The sequence below is a fragment of the Trachypithecus francoisi genome, unplaced genomic scaffold, assembly GCF_009764315.1.
Source record: "Trachypithecus francoisi isolate TF-2019V2 unplaced genomic scaffold, Tfra_2.0 Lachesis_group7, whole genome shotgun sequence".
NCBI classification, from domain to species: domain Eukaryota; kingdom Metazoa; phylum Chordata; class Mammalia; order Primates; family Cercopithecidae; genus Trachypithecus; species Trachypithecus francoisi.
Window position 1 is genome coordinate 41,968,093 of NW_022681472.1, and position 22,442 is coordinate 41,990,534.

At 36.1% G+C, this 22,442-nt stretch overlaps 1 protein-coding gene across 3 annotated transcripts in view; it reads left to right on the forward strand.

Annotated features, from left to right (window-relative positions):
- The window catches only part of WWP1 (WW domain containing E3 ubiquitin protein ligase 1), a 122,623-nt gene that overhangs the window by 30,131 nt on the left and 70,050 nt on the right, over positions 1 to 22,442 (forward strand). For all 3 annotated transcript variants that reach the window (XM_033202759.1, XM_033202760.1, XM_033202758.1), the window contains 3 exons: positions 1,085 to 1,175; positions 7,837 to 7,975; positions 8,623 to 8,747. In XM_033202759.1, coding sequence (XP_033058650.1) covers positions 1,106 to 1,175; positions 7,837 to 7,975; positions 8,623 to 8,747 — 334 coding nt within the window. In that variant the 5' untranslated portion in view covers positions 1,085 to 1,105. The remainder of the gene's footprint in view (positions 1 to 1,084; positions 1,176 to 7,836; positions 7,976 to 8,622; positions 8,748 to 22,442) is intronic.

Below are 22,442 nucleotides of genomic sequence, written 5' to 3' on the forward strand. Positions count from 1 at the left end.
TTCCTAGTATGTCTTTAAGGCTATAAATGTGCCTCTAAGTATAACTTTTCCCATACATTTTTATATGTGGTATTTTTGTTTTTCAGTTCTTAGTGTTTTTTTTTTGTAATTTCCAACATGGTTTCTTTTGATTCATTAAATATTTAGAAGTGTTTTTAAATTCTATTTATATTTTTCAAGTTTATCTTTTGTTATTGATTTTTAACTTAATTGTATTACAGACAGAGACTTAGAACATTTTTTGAAATTTAGTGAGCTTTTCATTATATCTCAGTGTATGTTTTTTTGTATGTCACCCATGTCTCATGAGTACCTGAGAAAAATTTTTATTTCCTAATAGTTGGTTATGAGGTTCTGTTGATGTTATTAAATCCTGCTCGTTCATTATTATTTTTTGTCTGCTTGACTTATGATTAATTGAGATGTGTTGAAATCATCCACAACAATGGCCGAGTTGTCAATTTCTTCCTGTAGTTTTTCTGTATTTTGAGGCTTCCCACCCACCCCATGTAGATTGTGAGTTTTATTTTGTCTTGTTTGGATAGAGATTCTCATTGTTGTTGTTGAGACGGAGTCTCGCTCTGTTGCCCAGACTAGTGGCTTGTTTTCATATAAATTTGATTTTTAAGATTATAGACTCAGACTTGGTTGGTCTTCGTCTTGGGTACTCCCAATAGCTTAAATTGGGGTACCTTCCTAAAACATGTGTATATATATATATATATATATATATGCTTCTGCCGTATGTTAGGAGTTTCTACTGACTTGGGCCCTTGCTTAGTATGGGAATCTCAGCTCCTTCCCCTTGTAGCAGGCCCAGTGCTTTGTCTCTGGATCCCAGCGTTCCTGTAGCAGGCATATCCAGGGCAACATTCTAATATTTATTTTTATTTTTGCTTACTACTCACCATTTTTTCTGTTATTTCAGCTAACTTTAGGGTTTTTTTAAATGGGATGGTAATAGGCTTGATAATTTCCCTGTACTTTTTGAGAAATTCTTAGTTGATTTAAAAAGTAGTTTTAATATCTTGAAAATTATTAACTCTTATCTAACACATGAATAAATTCCCTTTTTTAAAAATAGGTTTTAGCTGAATTTTGGGACATGGCCACTGCTTCACCAAGGTCTGATACTAGTAATAACCACAGTGGAAGGTTGCAGTTACAAGTAACTGGTAAGTTATTTTTATATTTAATATGGTGATTCCCTGATAAACGTTTCTTTTGAATACCTAATTCAGCAGACTTATTCCAGAAATATAATTTCTTTTAGATTCATACTATGGCATATTTGTTGCAACAGGCCTCAAAGGTAGATGCCCTCCAAAAGTATGTTATTTATTCAGTAAATATTTATTGAACCTATGCTGGATGAAGAGAAGATATAGCCTCTGTAATGGTAGGAGAATTTGGGCTTTTGAAAAGTATCATTGAGTTGACCCTTAAATGATTAATAGGATGGAGCAGGATGCTAAAGGCCTTCTTACATACATTTAGCCATTTGTTCAATCATTGGGCAAATATTTAAGTGGGATTACATGGTGCTATAGTTCCCATGGTACTCATTACTGTAAGGTTGTTTCTGGGAGGTTTCAGTTAACAGAGCTAGGAAATGTTTATTGTAGAAAGCAAAAAATAAAAAATATTTTGACATCCTTAGTTCATGCTATTTCCAATTCATAGTAATAACTGTAGTCTGTAAGTACCATTTTCTACTAAAAGGAAAAAAAATGAAATTAATTTGACTTATATTTATATCTTTTTTTTTTTTTTTCCTTTTGAGATAGGGGCTTTCTCTCTCTTCCTGGCTGGAGTACAGTGGCACAAACATACCTCCCTGTAGTCTGAAACTACTGGACTGAAGTGATTCTCATGCTTCAGCCTCCCAAGTAGCTGAGACTACAGACGTTCAACACCTTCCTTGGCTAATTTAAAAAAAAATTTTGTTAGAGACAGGGTCTCACTATGTTGCCCACGCTGGTCTTGAACTCTTTGTTTCAAGCAATCATTTTGCACCACCCTACCAAATTACTGGGATTACAGATGTGAGCCCAGTGCCTGACCTGTAACTCTCTTCTCTTAATCAAAAAATCTTCATTCAAAATGACATTATCATATTATCTGTTTTATCCTACCACACCAGTTCAAAATAACATGAAAATTACCAAAAACAGAGGAAGGAGGAGGTGAAAAAAAGGGGAAAAAAAAGGTAATTAAAAAAATTACCAAAAACAATAGGTCCACTCATTGCAGTTTAAGATTTCTTTGTGCGTTTTCCCCCTTTAGGATGTATAATCAAAATACCATGTTTTAAAGTACCTTAGTAATTATCTATTTGGTTATGTCACTAAATTGATAATTAGTTAAGTTCATTTTTTTTTCAGTGTTTTTTTTTTTTTTTTTAATTTTGTTTTATAACCTTGTAAGATATTTACATAGTCCCAGAGTCAAAACCAAGGTACATTCAGAGAGGTCTGGCTACTTGGTCCCATTTTCCCACTTCTCTCCCTTGCCCTGTAGGTTCACATTTTTTATTAGCTTTGCTTTATCCTTCTGTTGCTTCTTTTTGAAAATATAAGCAGATGTGTGTTCAGTATATGTATCTCATCTCTCCTCCTAATCCCCTAATTCTTACATACTTTTCTGTGCTTTGCTTTTTTTAACTTTATAGTTATTATTCTGGACTTTGTTTCGTAACAGAATATTCTTTTTTATTATTGCACCATACCTTGTTGAATAGATGTAAACAAGCTAACTAATCTATTGCTGGATATTGGAGTTCCACTGTTCGCTATTACAAATAGTGCTGCAACAAATAACTTCATACAAAAGTTGTTTATTATTTCTGCTCATGTATCAATAGGATAGGATCCTAGAATGAGATTGCTGGGTCAAAGGGTAAACACATGTGATTTTGCTAGGTATTGCCAAGTTCCTCTCCATGGGGCCTCTACCATTTTGTGTCTACACCAACTGTACATGAGAATGCCTGTTTTCCAAAGCCTAACCAAAATCTATTGTCAAGCTTTGGGATTGTTCATAATTAGATACTAAAGTGGTATCTTAGTGTTATTTAAATAGCATTTCTCTCACTGTAAGTAAGGATGAACTATAAGGGATATTTGTATTTTGTTTTCTGTGAATAATGGGCCTGTATTTTTGAAACAGTTCTCCTGATGAAGCTGACAGGTACTCCACTGAAGAACCACTTACATAATTCCTTCTACTTTTGTTCTGTGTAAGAAACTTAGAGCCCTATTTTCACCACATTTTCAGTTCATTGTAACTTGCCTAGGACCAATGGACAGTACACCCGAGGTGTAACTTTCAAATGATCTTGACCTATGTGTAAGAGTTCTTAAAGTAAGAAAAACCTAGGCTGGGTATGGTGACTCATGCTTGTAATCCCAGCACTTTGGGAGGCCAAGGCAGGTGGATCACGTGAGGCCAGGAGTTGGTGACTGGTGTGGCCAACATGGTGAAACCCCATCTCTACTAAAAATACAAAAATTAGCCGGGCATAGTGGCACATGCCTGTAATCCCAGCTAGTTGGGAGGCTGAGGCATGAGAATCACTTGAACACTGGAGGTGGAGGTTGCAGTGAGCCGAGATGGCATCACTGCATTCCAGCCTGGGGGATAGAATGAGGCTCTGTCTCAAAAAAAAAAAGAAAAGAAAAAAAAAAGAAAAACCTGATCTGGCTAATTTGAGCTGAAAAAGAACTTATTGAAAGGCTATCAGGTGAATCAAATTTGGAGAACCAATTGGAAAATAGATGTGGACCAAGGGAGTCTAAGTAACCAAAACAATGCCACGACAGTATTTATAATTTTGAGCATCAGTTACTGCTCTCCTTTGAAATACAGTGATCCTCTTGGGAAATAATGATCATAGACCTGTGCTAAATGGCACCAGGTTTTAGTACCTTCTTTTCTTCTTGTCTTTCTCTTTTGTTTTGTTGATCTAATTTTTAAAATAAAAATCACCTTAAAATTCCCAGTCTTACTGATCTCACAATAACTTCTTAAATAAAGATTACGACTCCTGATTTGTCATTGAGGACACTGAAAATCAGAGGGATTAAATTAAGTGCCTTGGGTTAATAATGAGAAACTAACAGAGGTCTTAGGACTCCAAGTTGTTTCTCCTTTTATTAGATTACAATGACCTCTGTATTGATTTTTCTTTTTTTTTTTTGAAATGGAGTCTTGCTCTATTGCCCAGGCCTGAGTACAGTGGCACAACCTTGGCTGACTGCAACCTCCCGCTCCTGGGTTCAAGTGATTCTCCTGCATCAGTCTCCTGAGTAGCTGAGATTACAGTTGCATGCCAACATTCCTGTCTAATTTTTTTTTGTATTTTTAGTAGAGGCGGGGTTTCACCATGTTGACCAGACTGGTCTTGAACTCCTGACCACAGGTGATCTGCCTGCCTTGGCCTCCCAGAGTGCTGGGATTACAGGCGTGAGCCACCACACCCAGGCTTTTATTTTCTTTTTAAAAACAATAAGTAAGCAGGTTAAGGCCCCTCTAATATTGCAGTCTGGCTCTTTATTGTCTGTAAACTGAGGTACTCTGCCCTAAGCCAAATTATTAAAATCTCCTAAATTATTTTTATTATTAGCATATTTACTCTTATCCTCATTTCTGTTCTTAACCCTTATCTGATTGGCAGCAACTTATAAGAATAAGAGCATTGATCATGGAACGCAGGGAAACTGATGGAAAAAAATAAAACAGAAAACTACCTATTGTCATATGGTAATATACTGTAATGTACCAGGTACTTAAGGATAGTTGCATACAGAAGTGTATTATCTTCGATATTTTAGATTTTAGACTTTCAACAGGAAAGAGTCAGAAGCATAAAGTGTACAAGATATATTAAAAGGATGAGATTGAAGAACAAATGGGATGTTATATTCACGTTTATAATTTTTTTTAGCTATTGTGTCTTCTAGAGCATTAATTTCACTTTTTAAAGTAAAAATGCCAAATCATATGCCACTTATTTTTGTATGAGTGGTGTGAATTATAGACTTCATTCTTTTCAAATGTTTCAATATTTATGGACTAATCTATCTTCCCATTGATTTGAAATGCCACTGTTATGCATTAGTATCTTGCTTGTTTTCTTTACTTCTCTTTTACATCACTGTCAAACCATTTGAATTATTTTCACTTTATGGTACTTTTTAAAAGACTATTTTGATAAATTTCCTTTTATTACTTTGCATTTTCAAGTACACCTTTACTGTTCTCAAATTTTCTTTGGCTTTTTTTTGAATATTTAAGTCTCCCTTCCTTTTCCTCTGCCCCCACCAAAATCACTCAAAACCAATCAGTTGGTGTTTTTATTTTAAAATAATGTATTAAATTGGAGCTAATTGAAATATTTCAGTGTTAAACTTTTCAAATCTAGGAATATATTATATCATTTTTCTTACGTCTTTGTTTCCATTGGTAAAGTTTTATTGTTCTCTTCATGTGACTCTTACGTATTAAGTTTATTACTAAATTTTTTGAAGGGACGTTATTGTGAGTGGGATTTTAAAGTTAACTCTCCCTACCCTCCCACACATGACTCATTTTCTGATAGTTTAAAAATACTTATATAACCTTAGAGTGGAAGACAGTCTGTGTATAACACCAAAGGAAATTCATTAAATGGGAAAAAAAACTATATATTTTACTAACTAGTACAACTTTTTGAATTAATAAGGTTGTCTTCTAGTTATTTAAAATCATAGTATTATATTTATATGTACATTTTTGCTAGCATATTTATAAATTTCTCATGAGATTAAAGATTATTATCTTTTCAAAATCTCTTTTCTTACCTTACCCTCTAGTATTGTTGAGTATTTTGCCAAGTAAGGGTATTCAGTGGATGTATTTTTGGATGGATCTGCAATGAACTCAGAGAAGAGTTAATACTATATAGTCAGTAGTAATAGAGTAACAGCTACCATTGTTGGATGCCAGGCATTCATTGATGGTGATAGTGCTTTGCATGCCTTCACTCATCAATCCTAAGAATCAGGTACTGCTGTTCTTCTGCTTTTTCAAGTAAGGACGGAGAAATTAATTGACTTATTATGGTCAGGCTTTTAGTAAGTGGCACAGTTGAAAAATGAACCCAGATATATCTAACACTCTGCTTTTAACACCATCATATACTGACTTTTCCTTCTTCCAGTCTTCTACTATATGGATAAGACTTACATATACTGAGGAAATATATGAGCACTTTTATTCAAAGAGTCTTGGGGAGTTTCTTGGAAGACAGCAAGTCTGGGCCTTCTGTGTTAGTTCAGTGACACTGAACTTCGAGCAGTTTGGAACAGTGAAGGATGGAAATGAGTTTTGCTAAGACCCTGATAGTAGCAGTTCAGACATAACATTGAACACTCTTTAATTGCTATGTTGCCAGTAATTAAATATAGTATTTGTTTTACATCTTGCATTTATCACATTGTATTTCAGTGGTTTATTTGTGTAACTCTTTATTTAGATCATTATTCTCTCACAATAGAATGGAAGCTTACATAGCTTTGGTTGTTTTTATATCCTTAACATTAGTTGTGTATGACATGAAAGAGGCTTTTCCCTTCCTCATCTCCGACCTAGGGTGTTCATAGAGGTGATCTTGATAAGTTGTTCTTACTGCCTGGTCACCAGTATTTTGCCCAGAAAGTAGATAGTCCCTGATTTCTTCATATGTCAAGTATGTTAGATTTAAAATTCACTTTCTGGAAGGGGTTATGATTAACTTTTATAATGACATTTTGATTTTTAAGTCTTTATTTGAAAATGCAAATACTACTTTTCTTTTTTTCGAAGCTAACTTTCCAGATAAAACATTAAAACATTTTTTTAATGCCACAGTTGCGTAATTTCAGAAAGATAAGTTAATAGTACCTGGCAGGGGTGTTAATGGCCATGGTGAATCTGAAGACACTTTTCCCTTGATCTTTAATGCAGTTGTTGGGTGAGGATGTGGAGAAATCAGTGTATATTGTTGGTAGGAGTATAAAATGGTGCAGCCACTTTGGAAAATAGCCTGGCAGTTACTCAACAGAGGGTTATCATACGAGCCAGGAGTTCTACTCCAAAGTATATGCCCAAGAGAAATGAAAACATACGTCCACCCAAAAGCCTGCACACAAATGTTCATAGCAGCTTTATGCACAATAGCCACAAAGTGGAAGCAGTTCATATATTTATCAGTTGATGATAGATAAAATATCATATACCCATATAATAGAATGTTACTTGGCAAGAAAAGGCGTAGAGTACTGGTGCATGTTACAACATGGATGAACCTCAAAAATGTAATGCTGAGTAAAAGAAACCAGTCACAAAAAACCCGACGTTATATGATTCCATCTATATGAAATGTCCAGAATAGGCAAATTTAAAGAGACAGATAGTAGTTTAGTGGCTGCCTAGGGATGGGGGTGGGGAGAGGGTTGATTGGGAGGAGAAAGAAGGGGGTGACTGCTTAATGGTATGGAGTTTATTTTTGTGATAACAAAAATGTTTTAAAATTGATTGTGGTAATGGTTGTGCATTCTGAATATAGTGAGACCATTGAATTGTACAGTTTAAGTGGGTGAATTATATAGTATGTGAATTATAGCTCGATAAAACTGTTTTGGAAACATTCAAATGGCTCTCAGGCATTATCAATAGCCCTTTTGTATTGTTCCTTCATTCTGCCAATGAGAAGAGTTCTAGTTGCACAAGAATCACAATTCCATTCTTATTGATTGATTAGTGTGCAGTACTACTTTTTGGCAGCACATACTCACTAGTGAATTATTTGTCTGTTAGTTTCTAGTGCCAAACTTAAAAGAAAAAAGAACTGGTTTGCAACAGCAATATATACAGAAGTAGCTGTAGATGGAGAAATTACGAAAACAGCAAAATCCAGTAGTTCTTCTAATCCAAAATGGGATGAACAGCTAACTGTGTAAGTACCTTGTATAAAGGATGGAAAATCTTCACAAGAGAGTATGTTTTTTGGAATATGTTTTTTATTTTGTAAAATGACTTCAAAGTAATGAGTGTTTTTTTAAAGTGTGGATCGACAATTTAAAGTATGGAGAAATTTTTGATTAAATTATTTTCAGGAGAGGATGCATAATAATGCTTGCTTTTGCTTTATAAACCAAATTGTTTCCATATAGACATTTTCTCTGACTGTTTTGATACAGAAATAAATAGGACTGCAAATTAGTCTTTCTATTTTGAAATTTTGGCATTTCAAAATAATAATGGCATAAATTTGTGTATAGTAAAAGTATTATGTAAGTCTTTAGACATTTGTTCAAATAGAAACTGTTACTGTGAAGTCTCAGTAAGATTCTTGTGTTGGTGTTTTGGCTTGCTAATTCCAAAAATCCTCATCTAGTTATTAAAGTCCTAATATATTTGAAAGTAAAATATTTTTATTTATGATTCATGTAGTTTCCTGTTTCATACAATATTTCTTCTCAAATAAATGAAATTCATGGTCTTTAAAACATTACTGAAATAAGTGGTTTAATAGGAATTGTTACTTATTAATAGAATGACGATGTCTGCTCCTGTGTTTTTGTTATAATTTTACCCTTCCAGAAATGTTACACCACAGACTACATTGGAATTTCGAGTTTGGAGCCGTCAGGCTTTAAAAGCAGATGCTTTATTAGGAAAAGCAACAATAGATTTGAAAGAAGCTCTGTTGATACACAATAGAAAATGTAAGTTTTTTGTTCTGACCTTTATTTCCTTATAAGTTTATTTTAGACACTTTGAACATATCCTGAAGCCTAAAAGCAAAAACATAGTTTTGTATTCAGTTATTGCTTGTGATTGATTAACTTTGTGGCATTTTATGAAATAGGAAATATTTACCATGACCTTTCTCCAATCTGTACATTTACAAGGTGATCTAAGTCATCCACAAGTACCCTATTATCAGTGACTATCAGTCATTTATTATTTGCTTGTTATTATATACTTTAAAACTTGAGAAAATTATCATTACATGACCCTACTCTATTTTGTCACTTGACTAATAACAATTTTATTTGGCCAAAATAAATTGTAACTCTTAAGTTTTCTTTTATTATTATATAATTAGTTTATTGTAAAAAATAAGAAGATAGAAAATTATAGAGTAACATAAAAATTTTCTATAATTTTACTATCCAAGGATAACCAAGCTTAATAATTTGGTTGCTGTCCTTTTTCATAGACACAAACACAGGTTTCTTTTCTTCTTTGCATCTACGAGTTTATCCTCTGCTTTCTAGAAATTTAACAATATACCATAAATATTATGTGTCCGTGATAGTTTTTCTAGACTGGGATTTTTAAGGTAGTTTAGACTTTAATTATTTGTAAACCTCCTATCATTATATGCAAAAATATGGGGGTATATACATATATGTATAATTCTGGGGAGAGGGTTCATAGCTTTTATCAGATGTGTGATCCTCTGAATATTAAAAACCAGGGTTCTGGCTGGGGGCAGTGGCTCACTCCTGTAATCCCAGTACTTTGGGAGGCCAGGGTGAGCAGATCACTTGAGATCAGGAGTTCGAGACCAGTCTGGCCAACATGGCGAAACCTTGTCTCTATTAAAAATACAAAAATTAGCTGAGTGTGGTGGCATGTGCCTGTAGTCGCAGCTACTTGGGAGACTGAGGCAGGAGAATCACTTGAACCCGGGAGGTGGAGGTTGCAGTGAGCCGAGATTGCACGACTGCACTCCCAGCCTGGGCGACAGGTTGAGACTCCATCTCAAAAAAACCCACAAAAAACCAGGGTTCTAGTTTATGATTTTTAAGTACCGTATAATAATTTCTCACACCGCAATTTATTTAGTTTCCTGTTGTCTGACACTTAAGTAGCTTGTAACAGTTCACTAAAAATATGCTCTTGCTCAAATCTGTAAATATTTTTGCTCTTCTTACTTCCTTAGAGATTTTCTTATTAATTCCTAAAAGTAGGTTTGCTGAATGAAGTAAGGGATGAAATGCTAATGATGAAAATAGCAAGTTGATCTTTAAAAAAGTTCTTTCTGCAAATCCACATGCAACTTAAAGATCTGTTTTGATCTAGCATTTGGAAATAAAGAGTTATGAGTTAAGAAAATATAATGTGATTATGGCATATAATAATTAGAACTAGTAATTAGTAGTATAAACCATAATAATTTTTATATATTCGGCTTAAAACATTTTTTTTTTTCTCTTAAAGCATTGTAAGTTTGATTCTCTGCTGTGCCATGGCTTTTTTTTTTTTCTTTTTCTCAATGAGTCATGCAATTCATCTTGATTCAGAAATAAGTAATAGGTTATTTAAGTATACAGTACCTTGCCTGGATTATTACTATTATTTAACCATATTCCCATTGTTGGACATCTAGATTGTTTTCAGTTCTGTTATGTTAGACTCTACTGAACCTCCATGTAAAGATAACTATCCACTTATCTGCCAAATGATCTTCTAGGAAGGTTGTGATGTCATTACACTTTGAAATGAAGCCCTCACAAATTGTTAGAACTAAAAATTACCTTGGCCGTGTGCAGTGGCTCACACCTGTAATCCCACCACTTTGGATGGCTGAGGCAGGCGGATCAGCTGAGGTCAGGAGTTTGAGACCAGCCTGGCCAACATGGTGAAACCCCGTCTCTACTAAAAAGACAAAAATTAGCTGGGTGTGGTGGCAGGTGCCTGTAATCCCAGGTGTACTGAGGAGGCCAAGACAGGAGAATTGCTTGAATCGGGACACAGAGGCTGCAGTGAACTGAGATTGCGCCACTGCGTTCCAGCCTGGGCAACAGGGTGAGACTCCGTCTCAAAAAATAACTAACTAACTAAATACAAATTATCTCTGTGATTTAATTGAGTAGGATATGCTCAGGAAAAATAAAATTTAATAAACGTACAGTGAGTAGATGGCTTCAGAAATTGTAGTAGCATCCTGCACACCTAGGAAGTCAGTAAATTAGTTTGCAAGGGCTGCCATAGCAAAATACCACAGACTGGGTGTCTTAAACAATGGAAATTGATTTTCTCACATATCCGGAGGCTGGAAGTCTGTGATTAAGGTATCAGTGGAGTTGGTTTCTTGTGAGGCCTCTCTTGGCTAGTAGATGGACATCTTTTCCCTGTATCTTCACATGGTCTTTCCTCTGTATATGTGTCTGTGTCCAAATTTCCTCTTATCAGGACACCAGTCATTGGATTAGGGCCTACCCTAATGACATTATTTTAACGTAATTACCTCTTCAAAAATCTAGTCTCTAAAAACGTCACATTTTGAGGTACTGGGGAGTAAAACTTTAACATACTAATTTGGTGGGGGACACAATTCAGCCTCAAACAAAAGGTAAATAAATTTATTTGGAGAATTTAATCTCATGATAGTATCATAATCCTTTTATGATAGAAGACATTTATGGGTATTAGTTTTAGTCATTTATTTTATAGACAAATGAGTAAAATAAAGTAATTAAAATTAGATTTTAATCTAAGTGAGTTGGTCAAGAGTATACACATAACTTTGGGTTGTGATTAAAATATAAGTTTTCTGATTCTTAGCTGCCTAATTTTGATTAGAAGTAATATAAAATTAATAAGGTTCAAGACAGCCTTGAAGCAATTTAAAAATACTTTATAAATGATAGCATTCTTGGTTGCCTTTGATTCAGTCTCTTGGTTTAGCACTTGGACTCTGAGTTTTAGTTGAGTATCAGTTGAATGAACTCTAGTTAAATTTTGGGGTTATTGTATATTTACCTTTAAAAAGAAGTAAACAGGCTAGGGGTGGTGGCTCACGCCTGTAATCCCAGCACTTTGGGAGGCTGAGGCAGGTAGATCACCTGAGCTCAGAAGTTTGAGACCAGCCTGGGCAACATGATGAAACCCCATCTCTACCAAAGATACAAAAAATTAGCCGGGCTCTATCAAAGATACAAAAGATTAGCCGGGCACGTGCCTGTAGTCCCAACTACTTGGGAGGCTGAGGTGGGAGGATCTCTTGGGCCTGGGAGGTGAGGGTTGCAGTGAGCCAAGATTACACCACTGCATTCAACTCTGAGTGACAGAGTAAGACACTGTCTCCAAAATAAATAAATAAATAAATAAACAACTGCTAAGAACAAAATAGGTAACCCAAGAAAAGCATGACATCCTAGTGATGAATAAAAATATTCAGTACTAAAAACGTTTTTTGTTCCTATCCTTAAACTCTGATTTGAGGGGCAAGGTTATTGATAGAGATATTATGTTTCTGAGGTGTGCTCTATACAGAAAATGTGTGATAGTCAGCACCTTGAATAGAATTGTGTATATTTGTGTAGAACGCTCCAGTGGAGGGATGTTCTGCAGTGTGTCTGTGTTCCTCGTCTATTTGCAGAGGATAGATTTTTAAGGGATGAAGTGAAAGAGGAATCTCCTGAGAGGAAAGAAAGTAGGCTGAGTTTTTAGGTGTTGAGGCAGTGAAAGAAGAGAACAGCGAAAGACAATCTAGCTGCTCAGGAAGAACCCTGGATCTAGCATGCATGAAAACTTCCAGTATGATTTCTGGCAAGACATTTTTTTTTAAAGTTTATGGTGTGAATGAATGGCAGAGAGGATTAAAGTCCTTGAAGGCAGATTACAATATGGAGCAGGTGACTGTTACCAGAAGTATATGTGGGGGCTCTCAAGAGTAGTTTTAAAGGATGAAAGAACATGGTTTGGTGATAGTGGGAAAGTTATTGTAGGAATCCGAGGTAACATTTGTGACAATTGTAGATCACAAACAAAATGGAATTAATGAGCAACTTGAATGTAGACACTGTCTTATTCTCTTGTGTTTTTTTCAGTGCTTCCCAGAGTCCACAGCCAAAGATTTTTTTAAAATGTTAACAGAGAAACTGGTTTATTCAAGTAAAATCTTACCATGGAACCTTATTCTATATAAAAATTTTACTGTATGTAAAACATAAAGCAGTATTGAACAACACAGTCATGCACATGCTCACATGTCCTTACTCTTGTTATCCACAGCAATTCTTGAGTTAATTTCTGGGGGTACCGTGCTCCTGAAACCAGTTTGAAAATCACTTTTTTATAAGATCAAGTTCAACTCCTGTTTTTTCAGTGCCTTACAGAGTCTTAGTTCAGTTTGTCTAATTTCCTGCCTACACATTCATACCCTGACTGCTGTGTTCAGCTAGTCTTCTCATTATCTTCTGAGTATGCTTTGCTGGGTCTCCTATACTGAAAGCAGCCTATCACTAATCATGTCCTTGGTATTTTCAATAATTTTACATTTGTTTAGTGTGTTTTTAATTTCATTCTTTAACATAGATGGAATTATTATGGAGAGTGCATAAAAAATTATATCTAAGGTAGCTACTAAGGAGGCTGAGGCAAGAGGACCTCTTGAGGCCCAGAGTTCAAGGCTGCAGTGAACTATCATTGTGACTGTGAACAGCTGCTGTACCCTAGCCTGAGTACACATTTTACCATTTTATGTTCCACTCATATAGCTGACTATTCTGTCCCTTCCTTTCCTCCTCGTTCTTTGTGTGTGTGTGTGTGTGTTGGGGGTGGGGGGTGGTCTTGACAATGATGCAAGCCCTGTGGTATATACTCAATTATTTTTGTCTAAGTGATATTAGAATGTAACTTTTACTTAACTATCCTTACCTTTCAACATAAATGTACTTAAGCTTGCCTAAAATTATTTTTGCAATGGGTTGGAGGTACAATGAATAATTCCACAAATGAAAACAGAAACTAATTGTAATGACTATAACTGAAGAAACTTTGAGTATCATTCACATGTAGGGATTCAATTTTTTCTGTAGATACTGTCTTACTGCATTTGTGCTGCTATAACAAAATACCTGAGACTGGGTAATTTCTAGAGAACATAAATACATTTATCACAGTTCTAGAATCTGGAAGTCCAAGATCAAGATCAAGACGCCAGGTTCGAGTTTGGAGAGGATCCAGTTCCTGTTTCCAAGATGGCACCTTGTTGCTGCATCCTCTTGACGGGGATGAACACTATGTCCTCACATGGGCAAAAGGGACAGAAAAGGGCACACCCACTCCCTCAAGTCCTTTTATAAAGGCCCTAATTCCATCCATGAGGGCTGTGCCCTTGTGATTTAATCCCTTCCTAAAGACCCTAATTTTTAATACTATCACGGTAGTGATTAAGTTTCAACATACGAATTTTGTGGAGTGTCATCAGACTGAAGCAGAAGTGGTCCAACTTTTTGTTAAGCTAAATTATTTTTATTAGTTGCCATATATATCTTAAATGACCCTTATTTTCACATTCTTTCATTAGCAGTGGTCCTGTGTATTAGGCATTTGTCTTTTATTGAAAAGATATTTATATTAGAACCACTTAAAGGATAAAATACCAAGAATCTTGTGAAAAAGGTAGAAGGGGCCGGGCGCGGTGGCTCAAGCCTGTAATCCCAGCACTTTGGGAGGCCGAGACGGGCGGATCATGAGGTCAGGAGATCGAGACCCTCCTGGCTAACACGGTGAAACCCCGTCTCTACTAAAAATACAAAAACTAGCCAGGCGAGGTGGCGGGCGCCTGTAGTCCCAGCTACTTGGGAGGCTGAGGCAGGAGAATGGCGTAAACCCGGGAGGCGGAGCTTGCAGTGAGCTGAGATCCGGCCACTGCACTCCAGCCTGGGCGACAGAGCGAGACTCCGCCTCAAAAAAAAAAAAAAAAAAAAAAAAAGGTAGAAGGGAGTACCAAAATAGTCAGCCTGTGAATAATAACAGAGAGTCTACTTTGTATTACCACTTGCCTTGACCATAACCTTGATTTCTAATCTTTTAAAATATATTCTTTTGTAATCCCAGTACCATTGAATTTTACTGACACGTTCATATATATATATACATATATATATATATATATTTTTTTTTTCCCCCTTGAGACAGGGTCTCACTCTGTCACCCAGGCTGGAGTGCAGGGGTGTAGTCTCAGCTCACTGCAGCCTTTGCCTCCTGGGTTCAAGCAATTCTCCCACCTCAGCCTCCTCAGTAACTGGGATTACAGACGTGCGCTACCATGGACCACCATGTTCAGCTCATTTTTGTATTTTTTGGTAGAGACGGGGTTTCACCATGTTGGCCAGGCTGGTCTCGAACTCCTGACCTCAAGTGATCTGCTTCCCTCAGCCTCTGAAAGTGCTAGGATTATAGGCATGACCCACCACAACCTAGCTGGTGTTTTGTATTTTTATATAATTTTCTTCCGTCTTCATAATGAAAAGTTAGCTTCATTTAAGCACTGTTCAGTAAGGGCTGCTGTCCAATAGAACTTCTGCAGTGATGGTTATGTTCTGTATCTCTGCTATCCAATATGGTAGCCTTTAGTCATGTGTGGCCACTGGCTACCGTATTGGTCAGTGCAGTATCAGACTCTTTTGTGTTTGAATTGCAAAATCAGAATTTATCTCTGCCTTTTTTTTTTTTAATAGCTTTGCTTTCCTTCCCACTTACTTTTATGTTTCTCTTAGGTAGAGTTTTAGTTTTATCACTAGATATCAGATTGTCTTTTTTTTTCTTTTCTGAAAAAAACAGTCATTGCCCAGGCCAATGACTGTTCACAGGTGCTATCCTAGTATACTGTAGCCTCCAACTCCTGGACTCAAGCGGTCCTCCCACCACAGTCTTCTGATGCCACTACACTTGGCTAGGTTGTCTTTTCTGTAAGGATCAATTCTGGAAGCTCCTTGAGTATTTTCTTAATTGTTAGTTTGAAATCTGTGTTTGTTTTCTCCTTCATTATGATTTGCTGCCATTTGTCTTTTGTGTTTCCCCTGGCACACATACTAATATAATCTAATCATATTGACTTATTGCCTTTTCTTCCCCCTAGGTATTTCACTGTGTCATCTGTTTGGTCTGTGTTCTGGTTTTGGTTGATACTGTTTGTCATTCCTTTCTTTCTTGCTTACAATGTTGTTTTGAAATTTTCATGTTTTCCATTGTATTTTTAGTCTTCAAAATGTCATTTCTTTTATAATAGTTCTTAATAATTTTATTTAAATATCTTGGTAGATTATATTAACCAATAATTCTTATTTTATTTGCCTAAGATTTTAAAAGTTTTTCCTAGAACATAAGGATTTATTCTTTTGACTTCTGCAGTCTTTTAAATCAGACCTGAGTTGCTTTTTAATTTTATATATTACCATTTGCTAACAGCCAGTACAATTCTCTTCATATTTATGATTTTTTAAAATAAAGATGCCTTTGTTGTTTTGATATGTTTGGTTCAAAGCTTCCTATCTTCCAAGAAGTTGCATATTTTACCTCAGATATGCTTTGATAACTTGTTTAAAGTTAGAAACCCTTAAAATTAATTGTATTTTTTACTTTCTTAGATCTGTGATTTTTCTTCATTAAATAAACATTTATTGAGTTTTTGGAAGAAACATACAAAACATAGAAAGAATATGTGGTTCTGACCACTACCCCGTTCTACCATAGTAGGAACCCAACAGTCTACCATATCAAAATAGATTTTGCAGTTGTTGAGGTCATTTGTTCCTTTTCAGATTTATGAGGCTAATTTCTTCCTTTGTTCAAGGCTCCCTATCGTTTTCTCCTATATTTCATGGTTTTTCATCTGTCTTTTCTGATATATTTGGGGTAATGGTGGGGGAGCGATTTATATGAATAGGCATTTTTTCTATTTTTGAAGTTTTTTTTTTTTTATTTCTTCACTTTTGATGGCATGTGTTATTACAACCATTTATAACCTTAAATAAAACCCAAGACTCACCTCACATAAATTATTTGTATTGTTTTCCTCAGAATCCAACTCATTGCGGCTTATTAGGGAGATTGTTCCAGTTCTTCACATTTAAGTCTTAGTGAGCTTTCACTCCTTAACCTTCATCTGTTTTGTATAAGCCCAGTTGGTTGATGCCCAAAGCTTTTGCTCCTTTAATCCTCTAATACATTGTCTCAGAATGTTTGTGGATTTAAGCCATCATTTGTGCCTCAGTTAACCTTCAGTTCTGTGTTCAGGTCACTTGAACAACATTCCAAACTATGGAAATTATTTATTTGGCTCTGCAGAGATGTGTGGTATTTTTAGCTTTCTTTCCTTCATGTCACCAGTGTGAGATACTGATATCTGAGGTATGTTTCACTTACTCAGCCTCACTATTTCTTAAAGTATATAGGAGAAAAAAAAATCCCTCTATTGTCACAGATAAACAAAGCTGGGACACTGTTTAGAGTGGTTAGGACATACTTTAATCAGTAATATGTTTTTGCAATAAGGAAGAGATTCCAGCATGAACTGAACCCAGCTTTGATTTGTATGGAGGTTACTGGGTCTTTTAAAAGGAGAATGAAGGAGTGGGGGCGAGGGGTTCAATGGAGGCTCAGTAGAGTCAGTAAAATGAAAAATTACAAAAGCTTGGTCAGTGTAAATGCAATTAGGCCCTTGTGTTTGGTAGCTGGCAAGTAACAAAGTCAGAATTCTGTCCTCCCACAGAGACAGGGAGACAAAAGCGCTATCCTTCCCGATGATTGCATTGTAAAGGAATGTCTTTCAGGCCCTTGAGAAAGACACTCCCATGTTATAGGAGACAGAAGAAGGATTTACCATTGTAAGCCCTTTTTAGTAAAGCCTCTAAGAAGGAGTAGTCCGGGGCCTATCATCAGGTGTTGGCTACAACAGACAGTAAATTCTTTTGGCAGCCTTAAGTCTTCTCAGGCAGGCGCTTTAAGGGGAGTTAGGGTTATCCCTAAGGGCCTTGAACTGTTAGGAACTATGGTAGTGCTTGTTGAAGTCTTTCAGTGTGTGTGCAATGGTGGTCCAAGTGGTGCTTGTGGTAGTGAAGTTGTCGATGAAATAATTTGGGCTGAGTTTACAGTTTTTCTAGGCCAAGTCAAGAACCTTCTTGAGGCCTAGTCAAGAAGGTTCTGAGGACCCTGACTAGAGTTTGATTAAAGAGAGAATCTTTGTCACTATACCCATAGGTGAAAACTGTAGGAATAGTATAGCTAACATACACATTGGAGTATATTCAGAACTTCACTTTGTGTTTCAATTTTGAGACTGAGAGAACCACTTTAAATATTCCAGAGAGGAGTGAGATGGCTGCCATTCAAATACTGATAATTAGACTGAGGTTTTTATTTATTTTTTATGGTGTTAATAGAACTAAGAGCTTAGTTTTTGTCAAGGAAAGCATTTTGAAATCCATTAAGGTCATTTCAAAGTAAATTATGTCCAAAATGATTTATAATGAATAATTCTCTCTTTATATTGAATGGTGGGGAAATACAGCAGAGAAATCTGTCATTTGTGGTACTAGACAGAGCATAATCAAATTTGATTTTATTTTATAATTTTCTTTAGCCTTATTAACTAAGTGAATTTGCTTATTTAGTTTAATTATTTAGTTTATACTAAGACAAATTTTGTTTTATAAATTCACTTACTATCAACACAAACTCAGACATTTTGAAGTCAAAGCTTTGAATAAACAGTATTTTCACATTCAGTGATATAAGTGCCTCTTTATTCTTTAGAAATTTTTTTGTATTGAAATTACTGGGAGGTAAAAGGGAATGCAAAGTTTTCAGGAAGTTCAGCTGCCTTCCTGAAAAGTTCTGCTAATTTATATACACAATGTAGCATATGGCAGTGCCCATTTGTAAATATTTGCCACATTAATAGGTAAAAAAGATGAGTTTTATTATCAAAGCATTTCTTTGATTATTAATAAGGTCAAATGTTTATTAATCATTCATACTTCATCATTTATGATTGTTTCATGCTCTGTACATTTTTTTATTGGTTTGTTTAGTTTTTTTCTCACTGATTCATAAGAGCTCTTATTTTTTTTCTCTCAGTTAATCATTAGTCTTTTTATTTTTTAATTTGTATTTATTTATTTTTTTTGAGACAGGATCTCACTCTGTCGCCCAGGCTGGAGTGCAGTGGCACGATCTCGGCTCACTGCAACCTCCGCCTCCTGGGTTCTAGCCATTCTCCTTGCCTCAACCTCCCATCAAGGCTCTTAGGGATAACCCTAGCTACTTAACTTTGTGAGTAGCTGGAACTGCAAGCATGTGCCACCATGCCTGACTAATTTTTGTATTTTTAATAGAGGCAGGGTTTCTCTGGGTTGGCTAGGCTGATCTTGAACTCCTGGCCTCAAGTGATCCACCCACCTCAGCCTCCCAAAGTGCTAGGATTACAGATTTATTATAAATAAATAAGTATATAAATTCTGAAATTTTTGGTTACATGGTAGGAAGTGGGAGCTTAACTTTGTGAATTGTTGAACATTGACTCCTAGCATGATATAATGAAAAGACTTAGGAATTAGAAAACTTTGCTATTATTGGGACTGTCACTTACAAGCCATGTAACCTTATGTATTCATTTTGTTTCTAAAAATTTGGTTTTTCTCATACTTACGAGTACGTTGGCCATCCTCTAAAATGGCCTCCAAGCTTTCATACCTTCTGGTGTTCCAACACCCTTCTGTAGTCCCCTTCCACACTGCGTCAGAGATGATCTGTGTGATCACTAGATTATGGCAGAAGTGATGGTGTACGACCTCTGAGACTTAGTCGTACAGGCATTTCAGCTTTTGCCTTGTTCTCTTGGAGTACTCACCGTGGGAAATAAATCAGCAGCCATTGGGAAGACTCTCACAAAGCCCTGTGGAGGGGCACTGAGGTCTCCTCTCAGCAGCCAGCACCCCAACCTGCCAGATGTGTGTGTGCCCCTCTTGAGTTCTCGGCAATAATGAGTGATTATTGTTATTTTTAGCCAGTAAGTTTTAGGATAATTTGTTACTCAGCAATAGATAATACATTGAGCAGTTTTTAAAAACTGCTTCAGAATGTGGCTCTGAGCTAAATAGAAATCTGTGAAGCACGTTTTCAACAAATCCATGATTTACAGAACAAATTACCTACTTATATACTTACCTCCTCAGAGACTCAAGTTGTTCTGTCTCAAATTGCTAGAAGGTATGAAAAAAATCAGCTTCTGCCTTACAAGAGTAAGTTCCCCTAGGACAGGACTACCTTAATCACTTAGTTTAAATGTTTCTTAAGCACCTACCTTCTCTCAGCTGCTGAGGATACGTCACTGAATTAGTTGGACAAGATCTCTCTGCTCTGCTAGAGATTTCAGTTCGTTTGGGAAGATCGACTGAAAAACAGAAACATTCTTTTAGTGGTAAGTGCAGTGAAGGAAATGAGCAAAGCAGTGGTAAGGAGGTCTTCTTTAGGCTGGTCAGGGTTTGTCCTGCTTCTTCCCCAGCTACAGTGCCTGGCACACTGTAGGCACTCAAATATTGAATGGATAAATATGTCTGAGTTGGTTTGTTTATACTATGACAGAATGATATCCTTTTCCCTCTGACACACACATATACATTCACATGTAGATGGGAATTATTTATGTGATTGTCCTTCCAGTTTTATGATCCAAAATGTTATAACTCAATCTTCCATGTTCAGAATTGTGAAATAATATATACTGTAAACACCCTCCCACTGCAGAATACCTAGGTAGTGGATTGAACAAATCTTTGCGGCATTGATGATTTTGCAAAAAGGTAGATAACTGTTCTTCTTTTAAAAGAGAAAAAAAAAAAGAAAGCCAGGAGATGAGGAGATTGGGGTAAAGAAAATCTCATGAACCAGAATTAGAATAGTCTGCCATACCAATAGCAGATTTAATGATGCTGAGCTTTTGGCTAATAGCCAGAGATAAGGGAGCTGAACTTGAACTCCTCTAGTCTACACTCTTGGGTGTACAATGAAACCACTGCAAAATTAGGGCATATCATCAAACCACTGGTAAAAATTAGCTTATAATTAGTTTAAGCTAACGTCAGAGAATAAACATAAGGGAACAAGCCACCATAAGCAGAGGTTTTCCAAAAGAGACAGATTGTAAACATTTGAGCATGTAGGCCATATATGGTTTCTGTTACACCAATTAACTTGCCATTGTAACGTGAAAGCAGCCATAGAAAATATGTAAATGAATGAGTGTGACTGTGTTCAAATAAAACTTTATTTATGAAAAATAGGTAATGGGCCAGATTTTTGAGGAGATATTTTAAGAGAGAATGGCTGCAAGTTTTTGAACACTAATGAAAAACATGAGTCCACAGATTCATACTGTCCCAAACAAGAGAGCAAAGAGAAAGTCATGCCTAGTGACCAGGTCACTAGGTGACCAGGTCAGGGTCAAACCCTGACCAGCCTAAGGGAGACATCCTTACCACTGCTTTGCTCATTTCCTTCAATGCACTTACCACTAAAAGAATGTTTTTGTTTTTTGGTCTACCTCCCCATATCATAGTGAAATGCATAATACCAAAGACAAATAAATTTAAAAAGCAGCTGTAGAGAAAAACAGGGTATTTGCAAAGATTTATGAATTAGAATTGCAGAATTAGTAATAGAAGAAGACAGTGGAAAAATATCTTCAAAAAGTTGAGAGGAGATCATTACCAATATAAAATTATATGCCCAACAAGTCTGTCTTTTGAGGATGAGAATGCAGACATTTACAGATAAATAAAAATGAAAGAACTTACCAAGAAACACACTAAAGAGATTTTAAAAGGCTGTTCTTCAGGAATCTGGTCAAACAGCTGTATATTTTAAGGAGAAACCAAATCACCAAATTCCAGACACTTGAAATCATGGGAGATGACTAGAATGAAATTGAATGTCAGTCAATATAGTTTTCTTCAGATATTGATTATTAGAGAAAGCTGAAATTCATGCTTTTGTAGTTTTCTTTTTTTTTTTTGAGAAGGAGTCTTGCTCTGTCGCCCAGGCTAGAGTGCAGTGGCGCGATCTGGGCTCACTGCAGCCTCTGCCTCCCAGATTCAAGCAATTCTGCCTCAGCCTCCCAAGTAGCTGGGACTACAGGTGCCTGCCACCATGCCAGGCTAATTTTTTTGTGGTTTTAGTAGAGACAGAGTTTCACCATGTTGGCCAGGATGGTCTTGATCTCCTGACTTTGTGATCGGCCCACTTAGGCCTCCCAAAGTGCTGGGATTACAGGCGTGAGCCACTGTGCCTGGCTGCTTTTATAGTTTTTTTGTGTGTGTGCTTTCATATTTCCTTTAGTTTTTCTAGTTGTTTAATTGGTTTTTTTTTTTGGATGTAAAGTAGAATTGAGGTCTGTGATGCTACAAATGGTTGGGGTATTCTATAAGGTCTTCTTTTATTACATGGTTTAAACTTTTTTTTTTTTTTTTGCAAACAATTTCTTTTTCTTTCCTTCTTTCTTTTTTGAGACAGAGCCTCACTTTGTTACTCCCACTAGAGTGCAATAGTGCATTCATCATTTGCTGCAGCCTTGAACTCCTGGGCTTACAGGATCCTCTCATCTCAGCCTCCTGAGTAGC